The sequence below is a fragment of the Ovis canadensis genome, chromosome 17 (genome assembly GCF_042477335.2).
Source record: "Ovis canadensis isolate MfBH-ARS-UI-01 breed Bighorn chromosome 17, ARS-UI_OviCan_v2, whole genome shotgun sequence".
NCBI classification, from domain to species: domain Eukaryota; kingdom Metazoa; phylum Chordata; class Mammalia; order Artiodactyla; family Bovidae; genus Ovis; species Ovis canadensis.
In genome coordinates this window covers 72,707,371-72,730,500 of record NC_091261.1, presented here as the reverse complement: position 1 = coordinate 72,730,500, position 23,130 = coordinate 72,707,371, and the positions used below count along the sequence as shown (strand labels likewise).

Sequence of the window (23,130 nt, the reverse complement as noted above, 5' to 3'; positions counted from 1 at the left end):
TAGTATTCAGAGAAATGCAGGTTATCTAGCTGCAGAGATATTACTATACACTCACAAGACTGATTACAGAAGAAGGAAAATTCCAAGTATTACTATGGAACAGTGGAAACTCTCATCAATTGCTTTAGAAATGTAACTGGCATGCCACTTTGAAATAGCATATACTGAATACCCTTGACCTTTCTACCCTGACATCTGCATCCTCTTACTAGATAATAATGGACACAGAAGCACACTTCACAGTATTCCAAAAGAACTCCACGTTGTATTCACAGATAATACAATGGACGTTAAATTGTGGCAGATCCACACAGAGAAATACAGGAGTAGAGCAACGGAAAGGAATGAACCACAGTGGCACACAAAAGTACTAAGTAAGCTTAAATACTACTGTGGAACTAAACGGGCTGTACATTCACACTGCATTCATCTGGCTTCATATGACGTGAAGAGGGAAAATGGGACTTCCAAAGGTCAAAATAACCACTTCCAAAAGGTCAAAATAAGGGTCTACAGAAGCCCCCTCCTCCATAAAAGCAGTGGCAACACTGGCAAGAACAGTCACAATCAACTTTTTGCAAGTGCGGAAACTGTCTAAGTCAACAAAAGAACAACAAAACAACAAAAACAGCTGAATCTTGGTGAGAGCAGTGAGGTGTGTGAACTTTTAACTACCCTACTCCCACAGCCTTCTCCTCAGGTCCCCACGAGTCAGCTCAAGTACAACTCAAGTGCATCATCTCAACCGCAACAGCCGTGAAAACAGGCAGCCTGGCAGAATGCACAGAACAGTCCGGAGCTCCCTCAAAAGCCTACCCATAGCATTACTACTAACTTGCGTGTCTGGCAGGTTCCTGGAGAATCCCCATTCAGGAAACCTGTATTCCTATAACCCTCACAGGAGAAAGCGTAAGGCATAAGTTTCACAGAGTTGGATTTGGCAAAGGTTTCTCAGCTATGACACCAAAAGCACAGGCAACAGAAGATAAACAGACAAAATGGACTTTAGGGAAATATTTAAATTTTGTGCATCCAAAATTACTATATATTCACAGAGTGAAAAGGCCACCCACAGAATGACAGAAAACAGTTGCGAATCATATATCTGATAAGGAACTACTATCCAAAATACATAGCGAAAACTCCTGAAACTCAACAACGAAAAACCAAACAGCCTGATTCAAAACACAGGCAAAGGACTCAAATGGAAATTTCTCCAAAGAAGATACACAAATGACCGTTCGCATATGAAAAGATGCTCAATGTCACTCATCCTTAGGGAAATGTCAATCTAAACTACAATGAGATACCACCTCATATCCATTAGCATGACCACTACAAAGAAAACAGAAAAGAACAAGTGTTGGAGAGGAGGTGGAGAAAACTGGATCACTTGTCCCCTACTGGTGGGAAGGTAAAATGCTATAGCTGCTCTGGAATGGCATGGTGGCTCCTGAAAGATATTAAAAATAGAATGACCATGTGGTCCGGCAAGTGCACTTCTACGTATAAGCCCAGAAGAATGGAAAGCAGGATCCCAAAGAGACATTTCTATGTCCATACATGTAATGTTCAGAGCAGCATTATTCACAACAGCTAAAATGTGGAAGCAACCAGAGTGCCCACAGAGGGTGAATGGAGAAGCAAAAGGTGGGCTATACATACAATGGAATATTATTCAGCCATAAAACAGAGGAAAGTCTGCAAACTGCCACAACATGGATGGATCTTGAGGGCATTACGCTAAGTGATATAAGCTTATAAGCTTGTCGCAAGACGACAAATACTGTAAGATTCCACTTGAATGGTGTACCTGTGTAGTAAAATCATACAGACAGAAAGTAGGATAGAGGCTGCTAGGGGCTAAGGGAAAGAAGATAATGGGGATTTATACTTTAATGAGTATAGCTTCATAATGAAAAGAGTCCTGGGGATGGACAGTGATAAGAATTGATGCTTTTGAACTGTGGTGTTGGAGAAGACTCTTGAGAGTCCCTTGGACTGCAAGGAGATCCAACCAGTCCATCCTGAAGGAGATCAGTCCTGGGTGTTCATTGGTAGGACGGATGTTGAAGCTGAAACTGCAATACTTTGGCCACCTGATGTGAAGAGCTGACTCATTTGAAAAGACCCTGATGCTGGGAAAGACTGAAGGCAGGAAGAGAAGGGGACGACAGAGGATGAAATGGTTGGATGGCATCACCGACTCAATGGACACGGGTTTGGGCGGACTCTGGGAGTTGGTGATGGACAGGGAGGCCTGGCGTGCTGCGGTTTTCGGGCCGCAGAGTCGGACGTGACTGAGCGACTGAACTGAACTGAATGTAGCACAGCAGGGACATTACTTAGTACCACTAACGTGTACACTTAAAGTTGGTTAAAATGGAAAATTTTATATTCTGCTTGTTTGAACAGAATGAAAAAAATCCAAAGAGAAAAATGAGATAATTTTCCACTTTAAGAGATAACCACTGAGAAAGTGCAAAAGCCCACAGAATCGGAGAAAATATTTGTCAATTATATACTGACAGAGGTTAGCTAGTACCCATGACACATTAAGAACTCTTACAACTCAACAAGACACCCTGTTTTAAAAGGCAAATTATGTGAGCAGTTGTTGTTGTTACTCAGTCGCTAAGTTGCGACCTCATGGACTGCGGCACGCCAGGCTTCATTGTCAAACAGCCACCTCCCGGAGCTTGCTCAAACTCATGTCCAATGAGCTGACGATGCCATCCAACCATCTCATCCTCTGTCGCCCCCTTCTCCCGCCTTCAATCTTCCCCAGCATCAGGGTCTTTTCCAACGAGTCGGTTCTTCGCATCAGGTGGCCAAAGTATTGGAGCCTCAGCAACAGCATCAGTCCTTCCAATGAATATTTAGGACTGCTTTCCTCTGGATTGACTTGTTTGATCTCTCTGCAGTTCAAAAGACTCTCAAAGAGTGTTCTCTAGCACAATTTGAAAGCATCAATTCTTTGGCACTCAGCTTTCTTTATGATCCCACATTCACATCCATACATGACTACTGGAAAACCATAGCTTTGACTAGATGCACCTTTGTCGACAAAGTGATGTCTCTGCTATTTAGGACGCAGTCTAGCTGGTCATAGCTTTTCTTCCAAGGAGCACGTGTCTTTTAATTTCATGGCTGCGGTCACCATCCACCGTGGGTTTGGAGCCCAAGAAAACAAAATCTGTCACTGCTCCTACTTTTCCCCCTTCTATCTGCCATGATGTCATGGGACTGGATGCCGTGATCTTAATTTATTTGATGTTGAGTTTCAAGCCAGCTTTTTCTCTCCTCTTTCACCCTCATCAAGAGGCTGTTTAGTTGCTCTTCACTTTCTCCGATTACAGTGGTATCATCTGCATATATGAGGTTGCTGATATTTTTCCCAGAAAGCTTTTCCTGGAAGTTCTCAGTTCATGTACTGCTGAATGAATCCTACCTTAAAGGATTTTGAGTATAACTTTGCTTGCATGTGAAATGAGTGCAACTCTACAGTACTTTGAACATTCTTTGGCATTGCCCTTCTTTTGGGCCTGGAATGAAAACTGACCTTTTCCAGTCCTGTGTCCATGGCTGAGTTTTCCAAATTGAGTGTAGCACTTTAACTGCATCATCTTTTAAGATTTTAAATAGCTCGGCTGGGACTCAACCATATCCATTGACTTTAATCATAGCAATGCTTCCTAACGCCCACTTGATTTCGCACTCCACATGTCTGGCTCTAGGTGAGTGATCACACCATTGTGGTTATCCAGGTCATTAAGACCTTTTCAATACAGTTCTTCTGTGTATTCTTGCCACCTCTCCTGAACCTCTTCTGCTTCTGTTAGGTCTTTATCGTTTCCGTCCTTTATCATGCCCATCTTTGCATGAGATGTTCCCTTGTTATCACCAATTTTCTTGAAGAGATCTCTAGTCTTCCCTGTTCTGTTGTTTCCCTCTATTTCTTTGCACTGTTCACTGAAGAAGGCTTTCCTGTCTCTCCTTGCTGTTCTCTGCAGTCCTGCATTTAGTTGGGTATATCGCTCCCTTTCTCACGTGCCTTTCATTTTTCTTCTTTCCTCAGCTATTTGTAAAGCCTCCTCAGATGATGACTTTGCCTTCCTGCATCTCTTTCTCTTGGGAATGATTTTAATCACTGCCTCCTGCACAATGTTACAAACCTCTGTCCATAGTTATCCAGGCACTCTGTCTACCATATTTAAGCCCTTGAATCTGTTCATCACTTCAACTGTATAAGCTTAACGGGTTTGATTTAGGTTATACCTGAATGGACTAGTGGTTTTCCTTATTTTCTTCAGTTTAAGCCTGAATTTTGACAAAACTCTGTTAGCCTTTGTCCTGCTTCATGTTGCATTCCAAGGCAAAACTTGCCTGTTATTCTGGGTATCTCTTGACTTCCTACTTTTGCGTTCCAGTCCCCAAGGATGAAAAGGACATCTTTTCCTGGTGTTAGTTCTAGAAGGTTTTCTAGGTCTTCACAGAACCAGGCAACTTCAGCTTCTTTGACAACAACAGTTAGGGCACGGACTTGGATTACTGTGATACTGAATGGCTTGCTTTGGAAACAAACCAAGATCATTCTGTCGTTTTTGAGACTGCACCCAAGCACTGCATTTCGGACTCTTTCGTTGACTATGAGCTGCTTCGTTTCTTTTAAGGGATTCTTGCCCGCCGTAGTAGATATAATGGTCATCTGAATTACATTCACCCATTTCCATACATTCTACTTCACTGAGTCCTAAGATGTGGATGTTCAATATTGCCATCTTCTGTGTGGCCACATTCAATTTACCTTGATTCATTGACCTAAAATTCCAGGTTCCTATGCAATATTGTACTTTACAGCATTGGACTTTACTTTCACCACCAGACACATCCACAACTGAGTGTCATTTCTGCTTTGGTCCAGCCTCTTCATTCTTTCTGGAGCTATTAGTAATTGCCCTCTGCTCTTCCTCAGTAGCATACTGGACACCTCCAACCTGGAGGGCACATATTCTGGTGTTATCTCTTTTTGCCTTTTTCATACTGTTCATGGAGTTCTCCTAGCAAGAATACTGCAGTGGCTTGCCATTTCCTCCTCCAGTGGGCCACACTTCAGAACTCTTCACTATGACCTATCTGTCTTGAGTGGTCCACAGCATGGCTCACAGCTTTATTGTGTTACGCAAGCCCTTCTGCTACGATAAGGCTGTGATCCATGTAGGGGGATGTGAACAGACATGCATCTGAAGAAGAAATAAGTGAGCAATAAAAATATCACCTGGGCTTCCCAGTGGCTCAGTGGGTAAAGAATGCACCCGTGACGCAGGAGATGAGAAGACATGGTGTTCAGTCCCTGGGTTGGGAAGATTTCCTGGAGGAGGGCATGGCAACCCACTTCAGTATTTTTGCCTAGAGAATCCCAATGATCAAGGAGCCTGGCGGGTTACAATCCACACGGTCACAAGGAGTTGAACATGACTGAAGTGACTGAGCATGCAAGCAAGCATATGAAAAGCTGTGCAACATCACTAATTATTAGGGAAGCGCAAATCAACACTGCAATGAGATACCTCTTAATATCCACTAGGATTGCTACAATCAAAAAGGCAATAACAAATGCCAGTGATGATGTGGAAAAACTGGAATCCCCATTCATTTCTGGCAGGACTGTAAAATTGTTCAGCAGCTTTGCAAAAGAGTTCAGCAATTCCTCAAAGGCTAAACATTGTTATCACGTAACCAAACAATTCCACTCCAAAGTATTCATTCAAGGGATATGAAAACATACTTCATGCAAAACTTGTACTGAAATGTCTATAGCACTACTATTCATAATAGTCAAACAGTAGAAAGAACCAGTTCAGTTCAGTTCAGTTCAGAGGCTCAGTCGTGTCCGACTCTTTGCGACCCCACGAATCGCAGCACGCCAGGCCTCCCTGTCCATCACCAACTCCCGGAGTTCACTCAAACTTACTTCCATCGAGTCGGTGATGCCATCCAGCCATCTCATTCTCGGTCGTCCCCTTCCTCTCCTGCCCCCAATCCCTCCCAGCATCAGAGCCTTTCCTAATGAGTCAACTCTTCGCATGAGGTGGCCAAAGTACTGGAGTTTCAGCTTTAGCATCCTTCCTTCCAAAGAACACCCAGGACTGATCTCCTTTAGCATGGACTGGTTGGATCTCCTTACAGTCCAAGGGACTCTCAAGAGCCTTCTCCAACACCACAGTTCAAAAGCATCAATTCTTCAGTGCTCAGCTTTCTTCATAGTCCAACTCTCACACGCACACATGACCACTGGAAGAACCATAGCCTTGACTACACGGACCTTTCTTGGCAACGTAATGTCTCCGCTTTTTGATATGCTGTCTAGGTTGGTCATAACTTTCCTTCCAAGAAGTAAGCATCTTTTAATTTCATGGCTGCAGTTACCATCTGCAGTGATTTTGGAGCCCCCAAAAATGAAGTCTGACACTGTTTCCACTGTTTCCCCATCTATTTCCCATGAAGTGATGGGACCAGATGACATGATCTTTGTTTTCTGAATGTTGAGCTGTAAGCCAACTTTTTCACTCTCCTCTTTCACTTTCATCAACAGGCTCTTGAGTTCCTCTTCACTTTCTGCCATAAGGGTGGTGTCATCTGCATATCTGAGGTTATTGATATTTCTCCCGGCAATCTTGATTCCAGCTTGTGCTTCTTCCAGCCCAGCGTTTCTCATGATGTACTCTGCATGTAAGTTAAATAAGCAGGGTGACAATATACAGCCTTGACGTACTCCTTTGCCTGTTTGGAACCGGTCTGTTGTTCCATGTCCAGTTCTAACTGTTGCTTCCTGACCTGCATATAGGTTTCTCAAGAGGCAGGTCAGGTGGTCTGGTATTCCCATCTCTTGAAGAATTTTCCACAGTTTATTGTGATCCACACAGTCAAAGGCTTTGGCATAGTCAATAAAGCAGAAATACACGTTATCCTGGAACTCTCTTGCTTTTTCCATGATCCAGCAGATGTTGGCAATTTGATCTCTGGTTCTTCTGCCTTTTCTGAAACCAGCTTGAACATGTGGAATTTCACGGTTCACGTATCGCTGAAGCCTGGCTTGGAGAATTTTGAGCATTACTTTACTAGTGTGTGAGATGAGTGCAATTGTGCGGTAGTTGGAGCATTCGTTGCCATTGCCTTTCTCAGGGATTGGAATGAAAACTGATGACTGGCCAGTCCTGTGGCCATTGCTGAGTTTTCCAAATATGCTGGCATATTGAGCACAGCACTTTCACAGCATCATCTTTTAGGATTTGAAATAGCTCAACTGGAATTCCATCACCTCCAGTAGCTTTGTGTGTAGTGACGCTTTCTAAGGCCCACCGGAGTTCACATTCCAGGATGTCTGGCTCTAGGTGAGTGATCACACCATCGTGATTATCTTGGTCATGAAGATCTTTTTTGTACAGTTCTTTCGGGTATTCTTGTCACCTCTTCTTAATATCTTCTGCTTCTGTTAGGTCTATACCATTTCTGTCCTTTATGGAGCCCATCTTTGCATGAAATGTTCCCTTGCTGCTGCTGCTGCTAAGTCGCTTCAGTCGTGTCCGACTCTGTGTGACCCCAGAGACAGCAGCCCACCAGGCTCCCGCGCCCCTGGGATTCTTCAGGCAAGAGCACTGGATTGGGTTGCCATTTCCTTCTCCAATTCATAAAAGTGAAAAGTGAAAGTGAAGTCGCACAGTTGTGTCCGACTCTTAGCGACCCCATGGACTACAGCCACCAGGCTCTTCCGTCCATAGGATTTCCCAGGCAAGAGTACTGGAGTGGGATGCCGTCGCCTTCTCCGGAAATGTTCCCTTGGTATCTCTAATCTTCCTGAAGAGATTTCTAGTCTTTTCCATTCTGTTGTTTTCCTCTATTTCTTTGCATTGATTGCTGAGGAAGCCTTTCTTATCTCTTCTTGCTATTCTTTGGAACTCTGCATTCAGATGATGTTCATCGATTGATGAATCCAAAACTAGGATATATCCAGATTAAAAAAATGTTGTTTTGCCAAAAGGAAAGAAAGTATTGGTATCTGCTATGATACGGCTTTGAAAACTTTATGTGAGGTGACATAAGCCAATCACAGAGGACTACAACTATAATACAGGAATCCATTGCGATGGACTGTCAAGAATAGATAAAATCATAGAGACAGAAAGGAGAGTAGTGTGACCAGGGGCTGCAGTGAGCGGGGAATGGAGAGCGACTGCTAATGGACATGGGAGTTTTACTTTGGCATGAGGAAAATGCTCCAAAATTGCTTGTGGTGATGACTGCGTAACTTCTCGATCATATTACAAACCACTGAATTGTACACTTTAAAGGATGAGCGTGCTGGTATGTGACTTTATATCTCAATAAAGCTGTTATTAAAAGACAACTAAAGTAAAATGATATAATTGGGGGATGGCACATTTAGGAAGCAAAAATAATAAAGAAGATGAGGAAGCAGTTATCATAAAAGACAAGATCATGGTCTCTCTGAAGCAGGAGGCCATGAGATTGGCAATGGCACGCAGGTGACTTCTATGAAGCTAAAAGTATTCATTACCTCATCAGGATGGACTTAACACAGCTGTTTCTCTCTCTCACCCTCCCTCCCTTCCTTGCTATTTCTCTCTTTTTCAGTAAAATACACACAATATTAAATTAACCATCTTAACCATTTTTAAGTGCACAGTTCACTGGCATTGAGTTCATTCATATTGTTGTGCAACATCATCAATATCCACTTCCAGAACCTTTCATCATCCTAAACTCAAAGTCTGCGAGAACTCCCCATTCCTCTATTTCCCTACCCAGGGTAGCCTGTGTTCTACCTTCTGTCTCTATGAACTTGGCTATTTGTGGAACCTCAGATAGGTGAGATCATAAGGTATTCCCTTTTTCATTTAATACTAATTCAGTGAAAAGCACATTTATGCTTTATGCATATTTTGTGACTGTGTTAGGAGTCAAAGTTTAAAAATTTGAGAAAAGAAAGGAGTGATACAAATTGGAAGAGAATGTCTCTACACTCTTTCAAAGAATTTCTCTGTAAAACAGAGAAAAGGAGAAACTAGATGGTGACTGGAAGGTCATGTGGGCTGAGAGGGATGGTTCTATAAAAGTGAGAAATTACAGCAAATAGATATACTAGATCCAGCAGACAAACAGATGCCGAAGATGTAAAAGAGAGAAGGGAGAAATGTAACAGTGAAGTTCATGAGAAACCAACAGGGAAGGACACCCGACACACAAGTAAAAGGATTGGTCTTAGAGTCGAGCAAGGACAATTTATTCACGATAGTGGAGGGAACATTTAGATAAAGGTGGTGGACTCAGCTAGTGTTTATATGTGGAGGTATTCTTTTGATTGTTTCTATTAACATTTTTCTCAGTGAAATATGAGGCCAGAAGAAATTAGGAGAGTGATCTGAACAGCAAAATGTAGAAAGAGGTATATTTTGAGATCATGTCTGTGCCAGCATGGTTTTCGTGGGTTTTTCTGAAGACATTACAGGTATTCAGGGCAGGCACAAAGCCAAGTAAAACACAGAAAGTTAAGTCACTCAGTCGTGTCCGACCCTTTGCGACCCCATGAACTGTAGCCTACCAGGCTCCTCCATCCATGGGATTTTCCAGGCAAGAATACTGGAGTGGGTTGCCATTTCCTTCTCCAGGAGGTCTTCCCGACCCAGGGATTGAACCCAGGTCTCCCGCATTGTAGGCAGATGCTTTACTGTCTGAGCCACCAGGGAAGTCAGAAACACAGAAGATACAGCAAATGAGACACCACAGCAACCATACCTGGGAGCTATCTATTCATTCAATGATTCTGCTCGTCTCCTCTTGGACAAGCACTCTCTAGACCTGGGAGAGTGTATAAGGAGGAACACACAGAAGTGGCCCCTGAACACATGGAAGTCATGTATGAACACAGGGGAGACTTGAGGACTCCTAGTCTTCGACAGGCATGGTCTTAACATACTGCTATGCCAGGACCAGCCCAGGAATGGTAATAGGTCTGGAGATACTTACCAACCAAGGTTGCCATGATAACTGCACAAAGGGGAGAATGCTCTGTTGGCATCTCCCATACACACTTTTAGTGTCAGAAATACACACTGTGTTATAAACAGAACTGAGAAGCTGAATTCTGATGACGTTTTTTAAAAATAGGGAATGTCATTTGTCCTACAGGTGACGAGCACACTGGGGTGTATACATCTGGGGGCACAACGCAGGCACCACTCAGGCTTTATCTAACAGACTGGTCTGATGTGCAATGCATGTATAATGCCATGTTACATCCAATTACAATGTCCATGTGATACAGAACAAGAGCTTTAGGAGAGAGGACATGGGCAATGGAGTGTGCCCACTGAAGACGTCCAAGCCTCCTGGTCTAGAACATTAGGAGTCAGCTGAGCAACGGACGATGGGAGGAGTGGGGGAGGGGTGTTCCATGCAGTCCAACTCAAGAGGACATGGAGGTTTCGTTTCCTTTCTCAAGGTACCGTCTTGCATGTTAGAGTCTGAAGTCCCTCTTCATGATTACAGCTCTTCCTAATGTCAGGAAGACCTTAACCAAGGAGCACTGGAGTTGAGGCTGTGGAGGGAAGTCACAGAGAAAAGACTATTTGAAGCATAACAGATTCAAAAGACTAGAAAGGACACAGCCACAGGCTGACCTCAGAGAGGCAGGCAAGAGCCATCCTTCGTGCAGCCAGCATAGATCTGAAGTGAGTACCTGTGACAGAGGGTCTGTGTGTCAGGGAGAGCTGCTGCTGCTGCTGCTGGACACAAGCCCTGCGTCATCAACTGATTCACTAGGGCCATGTCAGTGGCAGCGTCTGTGAGAGACTCTGCCTCTATACTGCCTTCTCTGTGGAAAAGGCAAGTGGCTATGTCTGAGGCTATCAGAGCGCTTCAAACTTGGGCTCCTCACACGAAGGGCTTGAGGCTGGCCCCGGTGCCAGGACTTTCATGTGCCAGGTTGGGGATCCTGTTGTTCTTGGTACTGATTTCTCTGCCAAGCCTGTACGGTGACCTGGGCTCACTACATCACTCTTCCTATGAAATAGTCATTCCCAAGAGTCTGACAGTGGAAGGAAGGGAAGACCAAGTGGAAAAGCTCTCCTACGTGCTATTTATGCAGGGCCAGAGGCAGCTGATTCACCTGACGGTGAAGAGAGACTATTTTGTGGATAACTTCCCGGTCTTCAGCTACCACAATGGCATCCTGGGGCAAGAAATGCCTCCCGTCTCACAGGACTGTCACTATGAAGGCTACATAGAAGGAGTCCCAGGTTCTTTTGTTTCTGTCAACACCTGTTCAGGCCTCAGGGGCCTCCTGATTAAGGAGGAAAAATCCTATGGCGTTGAGCCCGTGCACTCTTCCAAACGGTTTGAACACGTGTTGTACGCCATGGCCCACGAAGCTCGCGTCTCCTGTGGCGTCACGTCCAAAGACAGCCAAGTGGCGTCCACCAGCCGGCGACCGGAGAGCGGCAAGCCTCACAGCTGGCAGGTGCCATCCGACTTGTGGTCACATATCAAGTACGTGGAGATGGTTGTCGTGGTCAACAACCAGCGGTTCCAAATGTGGGGCAGTGACGTCAAGCAGACAGTCCAGAGAGTAATGGACATCATCGCTCTGGCCAACAGCTTCACAAGGGGAATAAACATAGAGGTGGTGCTGGCTGGAATGGAGATTTGGACTGAGGGGGACCTCACAGAGGTCCCCGTGGACCTGCAAGTTGCACTCAGGAATTTCAACAGCTGGAGACAAGAGAACCTCTTCCATCGTGTCAAGCATGATGTTGCCCACATGATCGTGGGACAGCATCCTAAGGAGGATACGGGGCAGGCATTTCTCAGCGGTGCCTGCTCCAGTGATTTTGCAGCAGCCGTGGAATCTTTCCACCACGAGGATGTCCTCCTGTTTGCAGCACTCATGGTCCACGAGCTTGGACACAACTTGGGTATTCGGCACGACCATTCGGCCTGCATTTGTAAAGACAGGCCCTTCTGCCTCATGCATGAAAACATCACTAAAGGAAGTGGCTTCAGCAACTGCAGCTCTGACTTCTTCCACCAGTTCCTCTGGGAACACAAGGGGGCCTGCCTGTTTAACAAGCCTGGGCACAAAGGCCGCTTACGGAGGGCTTCCCGCTGTGGCGACGGCATTGTAGAAGGACCTGAGCAGTGTGACTGTGGGTCTAAGTGTGAAATGCACCCATGCTGTGACACCAGATGTATGCTGAGAGAGCATGCAGAATGTAGTGATGGACTCTGCTGTGATAAATGTCGCCTGAGATTCAAGGGATTCATGTGCCGTGCTGCTTTGGGAGAGTGTGACCTCCCAGAGTATTGTAATGGTTCCTCGGGAGAATGTCCCAGAGACAGCTATAAGCTAGATGGCACAGTGTGTGATAGAATTCACTACTGTGCTGGAGGTCGGTGTAAGAACCCTGACAATCAATGCATGGAAATCTACGGGTTCCCTGCAAGGTCCGCCCCAGAAAACTGTTACGTTTCAATGAACACAAGAGGGGACCGGTTTGGAAACTGTGGTACCAGCAGCTCACCGAGGTTAACATATCTGAAGTGTGCAGGTGATAACATATTTTGTGGGAAACTTATATGTACAAATGTTAGAGAGGTGCCACAAATCAAACCCAATCATACACTGATCCAGGTCGCTCACAACGATGGCTGGTGCTGGAGCATGGATGCCTATGACACTGCTGATATCCCTGATGATGGAGATGCACACACTGGCACTCTCTGTGCCCCACACAAAGTCTGCATGAATCACTTGTGTACTGATCACACCTCACTTGGGTACAGCTGTGAGACAACAGAATTGTGTAACGGGAAAGGAGTTTGCAACAATTTTAGGCACTGCCATTGTGAGGAAGGCTATGCGCCCCCTGACTGCAAAGATCCAGGAGACGGTGGTAGTGTGGACAGTGGTCCTCCTAGCACATCAATTCAACTTTCAAGTGAAGGGCAAAGTCAAAAACCTAAGAAACGTAGTGATGACATTCCAGGTCTTGGCAACCTTCTTTTCATACTCCCTTCCATACTTTTAGTACTTTTGATAATTGTTATGTTATTTATTAGCCTCAGGACTGGAATTGAGTCAGTACCGACCCCAGGGGTTTCCTCAGAGGAGAGTTCAGAGGAAAGCAGTAGTGAGGTATTCATAATGGAGTTACTCCCAGTCATGATAGAAGAGGAGGAAGGAGAGGGCCCCCCATCAGGGCTGGGCCCCCTACCAGAGCAGGGCCTCTCACCAGAGGCACCGCCGCCTGAGGGACCTCCTCCGGATGCCCCTCGGGAGGAGGCCCCCCTACCAACAGGACCTCTACCAGAGAAACCCCCACAGGAGGCACCCCCACAGGAAGCACCCCCAGAGGCGGCGCCCCCACCGGAGGCACCCCCAGCGGCGGCGCCCCCACCGGAGGCACCCCCAGCGGCGGCGCCCCCACCGGAGGCACCCCCAGCGGCGGCGCCCCCACCGGAGGCACCCCCACCGGCGGCGCCCCCACCGGAGGCACCCCCACCGGCGGCGCCCCCACCGGAGGCACCCCCACCGGCGGCGCCCCCACCGGAGGCACCCCCACCGGCGGCGCCCCCACCGGAGGCACCCCCACCGGCGGCGCCCCCACCGGAGGCCCCACCACCAGGACAGCCAGCATCATAAGAGGCAGCAGGTGAAGGACAAGGATAACCAAAGGCAGACGTGTACTGGAGGAAGAGTTCAAAAATATCAAATATCTCAAGCACTGAGTGGGAATGAGGCACTCACAGAAGCAAAGGTGAAGTGAGAATTGATGGACCCTTTAACTCGACAGGGATGGTCTACAGAAACATACCAACATAGGAACAGGATGACAATGCTTTCAGTATTCGTTTTATTAATTTGGTTATATATTCATATGTGAACTCGTATGTAAACTATTCTACACTTCTGCTTTTTTTCCCATTTCACAAAACAACTTTATATAAGTTCTTCTCATGAATCATACTTATCAATGTCATCTTTTAGTTGGGCCAATTTCTGATCTGAAATTACTTTTCACGGCATACTATCCTCCCTCTGCACTGTCTGATAAACACTATTATTTGCACCTACAGGATCATTCATCCCACTCATACATATTATTTAAAGAAGGTTATCTGTTCAGTAATCTAATTTGCCTCAACCATTACTACTCATGAATAGAAAATGATTTTAAATAAAAAGCTATTTTAAGAAGCATCACTTCAGACTCCATAGTGCCTAGTCTTTGGGGCTTCTTTATTTGGGGGCTCTCTTGGAAGGGACTACATCTGATCCAGGGTGCTCTGATCACCTTGGATGCATGGGGGTGGTGCATGAGGGAAGGAGAGGACTTAGGCAAGAGACAACCTTGTCTAGTGTGGCGTTCAACTGGTATTAATAATTATTCCTTTGTTTTCTGTTTTTCTACTTATGTTTATTCCTGATTTTTAAATTAATATATTGCTGCCTGATAGTCTAAAGAAACAGAGCTTTGGAGGGGGTTAAACTGTGTGTAAAGAGACCACAAAACACATGTAACATCACCAACTCTATGCAAGACGCTGTGTGCAGTCAAATGCGCTACACCTGAGCAATACCCCCAAGCACATGGAACATCATGACCCTGTGCTAAACACTATACATTCATTCTCAGTTTAATCCTCCCACACACAACAGGGGATCTCCATCATGTATACGAAGAAACGGAGGCTGCAGAGTTCTGCTCTAGAGTTGGTAAGGAGTGGAACCTGCATCACCATCACTCCCTCCTAGACAACTGCAGAAGTATTTACCTGGTCTCTCTGCTCCCACAATAGCCTATTTTCCACCCAGCAGACAGAGTGATTCTTTTAAAAAACAAGTCAGAACATACCCATTATGCTTTAAATGTTGCTGGCAGGTCCATAGCCTGAGGGCCCCATGTTGATCTTTTCATTTGACAATGGAGAGTGGTTTATCCACTGACATCCTGGAGTTGGCAGTTTGGATGGATGCATGGGGGTGAAAGCTTATTCCAGCGGAGTCAAAATGCAAAAGATGGGCCCAAAACCATTCGTGAAGCTGTTCAACCTCTTTAGTATTCAGAGAAATGCAGGTTATCTAGCTGCAGAGATATTACTATACACTCACAAGACTGATTACAGAAGAAGGAAAATTCCAAGTATTACTATGGAACAGTGGAAACTCTCATCAATTGCTTTAGAAATGTAACTGGCATGCCACTTTGAAATAGCATATACTGAATACCCTTGACCTTTCTACCCTGACATCTGCATCCTCTTACTAGATAATAATGGACACAGAAGCACACTTCACAGTATTCCAAAAGAACTCCACGTTGTATTCACAGATAATACAATGGACGTTAAATTGTGGCAGATCCACACAGAGAAATACAGGAGTAGAGCAACGGAAAGGAATGAACCACAGTGGCACACAAAAGTACTAAGTAAGCTTAAATACTACTGTGGAACTAAACGGGCTGTACATTCACACTGCATTCATCTGGCTTCATATGACGTGAAGAGGGAAAATGGGACTTCCAAAGGTCAAAATAACCACTTCCAAAAGGTCAAAATAAGGGTCTACAGAAGCCCCCTCCTCCATAAAAGCAGTGGCAACACTGGCAAGAACAGTCACAATCAACTTTTTGCAAGTGCGGAAACTGTCTAAGTCAACAAAAGAACAACAAAACAACAAAAACAGCTGAATCTTGGTGAGAGCAGTGAGGTGTGTGAACTTTTAACTACCCTACTCCCACAGCCTTCTCCTCAGGTCCCCACGAGTCAGCTCAAGTACAACTCAAGTGCATCATCTCAACCGCAACAGCCGTGAAAACAGGCAGCCTGGCAGAATGCACAGAACAGTCCGGAGCTCCCTCAAAAGCCTACCCATAGCATTACTACTAACTTGCGTGTCTGGCAGGTTCCTGGAGAATCCCCATTCAGGAAACCTGTATTCCTATAACCCTCACAGGAGAAAGCGTAAGGCAAAAGTTTCACAGAGTTGGAGTTGGCAAAGGTTTCTCAGCTATGACACCAAAAGCACAGGCAACAGAAGATAAACAGACAAAATGGACTTTAGGGAAATATTTAAATTTTGTGCATCCAAAATTACTATATATTCACAGAGTGAAAAGGCCACCCACAGAATGACAGAAAACAGTTGCGAATCATATATCTGATAAGGAACTACTATCCAAAATACATAGCGAAAACTCCTAAAACTCAACAACGAAAAACCAAACAGCCTGATTCAAAACACGGGCAAAGGACTCAAATGGAAATTTCTCCAAAGAGGATACACAAATGACTGTTCGCATATGAAAAGATGCTCAATGTCACTCATCCTTAGGGAAATGTCAATCTAAACTACAATGAGATACCACCTCATATCCATTAGCATGACCACTACAAAGAAAACAGAAAAGAACAAGTGTTGGAGAGGAGGTGGAGAAAACTGGATCACTTGTCCCCTACTGGTGGGAAGGTAAAATGCTATAGCTGCTCTGGAATGGCATGGTAGCTCCTGAAAGATATTAAAAATAGAATGACCATGTGGTCCGGCAAGTGCACTTCTACGTATAAGCCCAGAAGAATGGAAAGCAGGATCCCAAAGAGACATTTCTATGTCCATACATGTAATGTTCAGAGCAGCATTATTCACAACAGCTAAAATGTGGAAGCAACCAGAGTGCCCACAGAGGGTGAATGGAGAAGCAAAAGGTGGGCTATACATACAATGGAATATTATTCAGCCATAAAACAGAGGAAAGTCTGCAAACTGCCACAACATGGATGGATCTTGAGGACATTACGCTAAGTGATATAAGCTGGTTACAAAAAGATAAACACTGTATGATCCCACTTAAATGATTTACTTGAGGAGTAAAATCATACAGAGAGAGTAGGATGGTAGTTGCTAGGGGCTGAGGGAAAGCAATCAATGGAGATTTTTATACTTAATGAGTATAGGCTTTCTTTTTTACACAATAAAAACAGTCCTGGACAGTGCTTTTTAAGAATCAGGCCACGGGAGGCGTGGGCTGCAGTGCTTTTTTGAGAATCGGGCCGGAACGCCCCACACGTGGACAGAGCGAACCAACTTGCGCTAGCAAACCAGACTGTGGGATAGCTACCACGCGAAACGCTCGAACATAAGACACCACCAGGACCGCGCACAGAACAAAGGATGGATCGGAAATAGTCGGCTGCAGACCATCCCCCTCTGGTGACAGGCAGCCAGAGCCTTAAGGGCTGGAAGGGGGCAATCGCAGCCCAAGAGAAACATTACCTACCAAAATGCAAGCAGGCTTCTTTGTTAACTAAGACTTCTGGGGGTTCTGGACAGTCATCATCTGCCTGAGAAGGAATGCCAGTGGTACACCCTGAAAACTGAGCAACAGGGAAAGGCCATAGTGGCAGCAATTGCGCTCGCCAAACTCCTGAGCTACTTGGACCTGGGAAGGGCACAAAACGCAGGCCCAACCAAATCTGCGCCTCTGAGGGCTTCCTGAACGCCGAGCCTGAGTGGCTTAGACCGGGGAGGTGCATGAAGCCTAGGGCCAGCCTCAGATGGTTTCCCGGCAGAGCTACATAGAGCCTGAGCGGTGTGCACTGCGAGCAGGGGCAAGCCTAGAGTGGATGAGACACTGCAAGCACACGCCAGTAGTATTTGTTTGCAGCATCCCTCCCTCCCCATAGCTAGACTGAATAGTGAACCTAGTGTGTCCACCACTGCCCTGTGTCAAGATGGAAATCAGACACTGAAGAGACCAGCAAACAGAGGAAGTTAAACAGAGGGAACTGCCTTGGAAGTGACCCCACACAACCCACAACACCAGAGAAAGGGCCAGATATACCTTTACTACTTTTACAATCTTTTTTTTTTTTTTGAGTTGATGGGGTTATGTGATTGTTTTTTCTTTTTTTGTTTTTCTTTTTTTTTAACTCTCTTAAATTTTTAAGTACTCTATTTCTCTAATTATTATTTTTAATAATTCTTGTGGCTTTGTTTTTTGTTTTGTTTTGTTTGTTCTTTCTTTCTTTTTTCCTCTTCTTCTTCTTTTCTTTAATATTGTATTTTTGAAAATCCAATCTCTACTCCAGATTTTTAATCTTTGCTTTTTGGTATTTGTTGTCAATTTTGTACATGTAAAAACCCAATCTTCAGTACCCAATTTTACCTGAGAGCGAGATTACTGGCTTGACCACTCTCCCCTCCTTTGGACTCTCCTTTTTCTCCACCAGGTGTCCTCTGTCTCCTCCCTCCCCCTTCTCTTCTCTACCCAACCCTGTGAATCTCTGTGTGTTGCAGATGATGGAGAACACTCAGGGAACTGGTTACTGGCCAGATCCCTCTCTCTCCCTTTCATTTCCCTCTTATATCCTCCTGGCCACCTCTGTCTACTTCCTCCCTCTCCTCTTCCCTGTATAACTCCGTGAACACCTCTGAGTGGTCCAGACTGTGGAGCGTACATAAGGATGTGATTACTGGCTAGCTTGCTGTCTCTTCTTTTGATCCCACCTCATCTCATTCCAGTCACCTCTAACTACCCCCTCCCTCTTCTCTTCTCTGTGTAACTCAGTGAACCTCTATGGGTGACCCTCAATGTGGAGAAACCTTTCATCTTTAACCTAGATGCTTTATCATCAGTGCTGTATAGATGGAGAAGTCCTGAGGCTAGGGTAAAAATAAAACTGAAAACCAGAAACAGGAGGCTTAAGTCCAAATCCTAAGAACATCAGAGAAATCCTGAATCCAGGGAACATTAATCAATAGGAGCTCATCAAACGCCTCCATACCTACACTGAAACCAAGTACCACCCAAGGGCCAACAAGTTCCAGAGCAAGACATACCACGCAAATTCTCCAGCAACACAGGAACACACCCCTGAGCTTCAATATGCAGGCAGCTCAAAACTACTCAAAAACCATTGATGTCTCACAACCCATTACTGGACAATTCATAGCACTCCAGAGAGAAGAAATCCAGCTCCACCCACCAGAACTCCAACACAAGCCTCCCTAACCAAGAAACCTTGACAAGCCACTGATACAACCCCACCCACAGTGAGGAAACCCCATAATAAAGAGAACTCCACAAATTCCCAGAATATAGAAAGGCCACCCCAAACGCAGCAATATAACCAAGATGAAGAGACAGAGAAATACCCAGCAGGTAAAGGAACAGGAGAAATGCCTACCAAACCAAACCAAAGTGGAAGAGATAGGGAATCTACCTGAGAAAGAATTCCAAATATTGGTAGTGAAAATGATCCAAAATCTTGAAATCAAAATGGAATCACAGATAAATAGCCTGGAGACAAGGATTGAGAAGATGCAAGAAAGGTTTAACAAGGACCTAGAAGAAATAAAAAAGAGTCAATATATAATGAATAATGCAATAAATGAGATCAGAAACACTCTGGAGGCAACAAATAGTAGAATAACGGAGGCGGAAGATAGGATTAGTGAAATAGAAGATAGAATGGTAGAAATAAATGAATCAGAGAGGAAAAAAGAAAAACGAATTAAAAGAAATGAGGACAACCTCAGAGACCTCCAGGACAATATGAAACTCTCCAACATTCGAATTATAGGAGTCCCAGAAGAAGAAGACAAAAAGAAAGACCATGAGAAAATTCTTGAGGAGATAATAGTTGAAAACTTCCCTAAAATGGGGAAGGAAATAATCACCCAAGTCCAAGAAACCCAGAGAGTTCCAAACAGGATAAACCCAAGGTGAAACACCCCAAGACATATATTAATCAAATTAACAAAGACCAAACACAAAGAACAAACATTAAAAGCCGCAAGGGAAAAACAACAAATAACACACAAGGGGATTCCCATAAGGATAACTGCAGATCTTTCAAAAGAAACTCTTCAGGCCAGGAGGGAATGGCAAGACATACTTAAAGTGATGAAAGAAAATAACCTACAGCCCAGATTACTGTACCCAGCAAGGATCTCATTCAAATATGAAGGAGAAATAAAAAGCTTTACAGACAAGCAAAAGCTGAGAGAATTCAGCACCACCAAACCAGCTCTCCAACAAATACTAAAGGATATTCTCTAGACAGGAAACACAAAAAGGGCGTATAAACCCAAACCCAAAACAATAAAGTAAATGGCAACGGGATCACACTTATCAATAATTACCTTAGACCTAAATGGGTTGAATGCCCCAACCAAAAGTCAAAGACTGGCTGAATGGATACAAAAACAAGATCCCTATATATGCTGCCTACAAGAGACCCATCTCAAAACAACGGACATGTACAGACTGAAAGTGAAGGGCTGGAAAAAGATATTCCACCCAAATAGAGATCAAAAGAAAGCAGGAGTAGCAATACTCATCTCCGATAAAATAGACTTTAAAACAAAGGCTGTGAAAAGAGACAAAGAAGGCCACTACATAATGATCAAAGGATCAATCCAAGAAGAAGATATAACAATTATAAATATATATGCACCCAACATAGGAGCACCGCAATATGTAAGACAAATGCTAACAAGCATGAAAGGGGAAATTAACAATAACACAATAATAGTGGGAGACTTTAATACCCCACTCACACCTATGGACATATCAACTAAACAGAAAATTAACAAAGAAACACAAACTTTAAGTGATACAATAGACCAGTTAGACCTAATTGATACCTATAGGACATTTCACCCCAAAACAATAAATTTCACCTTTTTTTCAAGTGCTCACGGAACCGTTTCCAGGATAGATCACATCCTGGGCCATAAATCTAACCTTGATAAATTCAAAAAAATCGAAATCATTCCAAGCATCTTTTCTGATCATAATGCACTAAGATTAGACCTCAATTACAGGAGAAAAACTATTAAAAATCCCAACATATGGAGGCTGAACAACACGCTTCTGAATAACCAACAAATCACAGAAGAAATAAACAAAGAAATCAAACTATGCATTGAAACGAATGAAAATGAAAACTCAACAACCCCAAACCTGTGGGACACTATAAAGGCAGTGCTTAGAGGAAAGTTCATAGCAATACAGGCATACCTCAAGAAACAAGAAAAAAGTCAAAGAAATAACCTAACTCTACACTTAAAGCAACTAGAAAAGGAAGAAATGGAGAACCCCAGAGTTAGTAGAAGGAAAGAAATCTTAAAAATTAGGGCAGAAATAAATGCAAAAGAAACAAAAGAGACCATAGCAAAAATCAACAAAGCAAAAAGCTGGTTCTTTGAAAGGATAAATAAAATTGACAAACCATTAGCTAGACTCATCAAGAAACAAAGAGAGAAAAATCAAATCAATACAATTAGAAATGAAAATGGAGAGATCGCAACAGACAACACAGAAATACAAAGGATCATAAGAGACTACTATCAGCAATTATATGCCAATAAAATGGACAACGTGGAAGAAATGGACAAATTCTTAGAAAAATACAACTTTCCAAAACTGAACCAGGAAGAAATAGAAAATCTTAACAGACCCATCACAAGCATGGAAATTGAAACTGTAATCAGAAATCTTCCAACAAACAAAAGCCCAGGTCCAGACAGCTTCACAGCTGAATTGTACCAAAAATTTCGAGAAGAGCTAACACCTATCCTACTGAAACTCTTCCAGAAAATTGCAGAGGAAGGTAAACTTCCAAACTCATTCTACGAGGCCACCATCACCCCAATACCAAAACCTGACAAAGACGCCACAAAAAAAGAAAACTACAGGCCAATATCACTGATGAACATAGATGCAAAAATCCTCAACAAAATTCTAGCAATCAGAATCCAACAACACATTAAAAAGATCATACACCATGACAAAGTGGGCTTTATCCCAGGGATGCAAGGATTCTTCAATATCCGCAAATCAATCAATGTAATTCACCACATTAACAAATTGAAAAATAAAAGCCATATGATTATCTCAATAGATGCAGAGAAGGCCTTTGACAAAATTCAGCATCCATTTATGATAAAAACTCTCCAGAAAGCAGGAATAGAAGGAACATACCTCAACATAATAAAAGCTATATATGACAAACCCACAGCAAACATTATCCTCAGTGGTGAAAAATTGAAAGCATTTCCCCTAAAGTCAGGAACAAGACAAGGGTGCCCACTTTCACCGCTACTATTCAACATAGTTCTGGAAGTTTTGGCCACAGCAATCAGAGCAGAAAAAGAAATAAAAGGAATCCAAATTGGAAAAGAAGAAGTAAAACTCTCACTGTTTGCAGATGACATGATCCTCTACATAGAAAACCCTAAAGACTCCACCAGAAAATTACTAGAGCTAATCAATGAATATAGCAAAGTTGTAGGATATAAAATCAACACTCAGAAATCCCTTGCATTCCTATACACTAATAATGAGAAAGTAGAAAAAGAAATTAAGGAAACAATTCCATTCACCATTGCAATGAAAAGAATAAAATACTTAGGAATATACCTACCTAAAGAAACTAAAGACCTATATATCGAAAACTATAAAACACTGAAGAAAGAAATCAAAGAGGACACTAATAGATGAAGAAATATACCATGTTCATGGATCAGAAGAATCAATATAGTGAAAATGAGCATACTACCCAAAGCAATCTACAGATTCAATGCAATCCCTATCAAGCTACCAGTGGTATTTTTCACGGAACTAGAACAAATAATTTCAAGATTTGTATGGAAATACAAAACACCTCGAATAGCCAAAGCAATCTTGAGAAAGAAGAATGGAACTGGAGGAATCAACCTGCCTGACTTCAGGCTCTACTACAAAACCACAGTCATTAAGACAGTATGGTACTGGCACAAAGACAGAAATATAGAACAATGGAACAAAATAGAAAGCCCAGAGATAAACCCACACACATATGGACACCTTATTTTCGACAAAGGAGGCAAGAATATACAATGGAGTAAAGACAATCTCTTTAACAAGTGGTGCTGGGAAAAATGGTCAACCACTTGTAAAAGAATGAAACTAGATCACTTTCTAACACCACACACAAAAATAAACTCAAAATGGATTAAAGATAAACGTTAAGACCAGAAACTATAAAACTCCTAGAGGAGAACAT

The 23,130-nt window shown here is 43.5% G+C and overlaps 2 protein-coding genes across 11 annotated transcripts in view; one reads left to right on the top strand and one right to left on the bottom strand.

The window, feature by feature from the left end:
• TMEM116 (transmembrane protein 116) overlaps nt 1–23,130 on the bottom strand; it is a 119,101-nt gene that overhangs the window by 31,800 nt on the left and 64,171 nt on the right. For 3 of the 10 annotated variants that reach the window (XM_069558160.1, XM_069558152.1, XM_069558163.1), the window contains one exon: nt 9,283–10,618. The exons of 5 other annotated variants lie outside the window; for them this stretch is intronic. In XM_069558160.1, the coding sequence (XP_069414261.1) occupies nt 10,538–10,618 (81 nt within the window). In that variant the 3' untranslated portion in view covers nt 9,283–10,537. Of the gene's footprint in view, nt 1–9,282; nt 10,619–23,130 lie in introns of those variants that run through there. 2 more of the 10 variants (XM_069558158.1, XM_069558167.1) reach the window with 1 other exon arrangement.
• LOC138422740 (disintegrin and metalloproteinase domain-containing protein 1a-like) lies at nt 10,845–13,803 on the top strand. Its single transcript, XM_069558170.1, has 2 exons — nt 10,845–13,237; nt 13,298–13,803. The coding sequence occupies exons 1-2, from the start codon at nt 10,847–10,849 to the stop codon at nt 13,718–13,720; spliced, it is 2,814 nt and encodes a 937-aa protein (XP_069414271.1). The 5' UTR covers nt 10,845–10,846; the 3' UTR covers nt 13,721–13,803.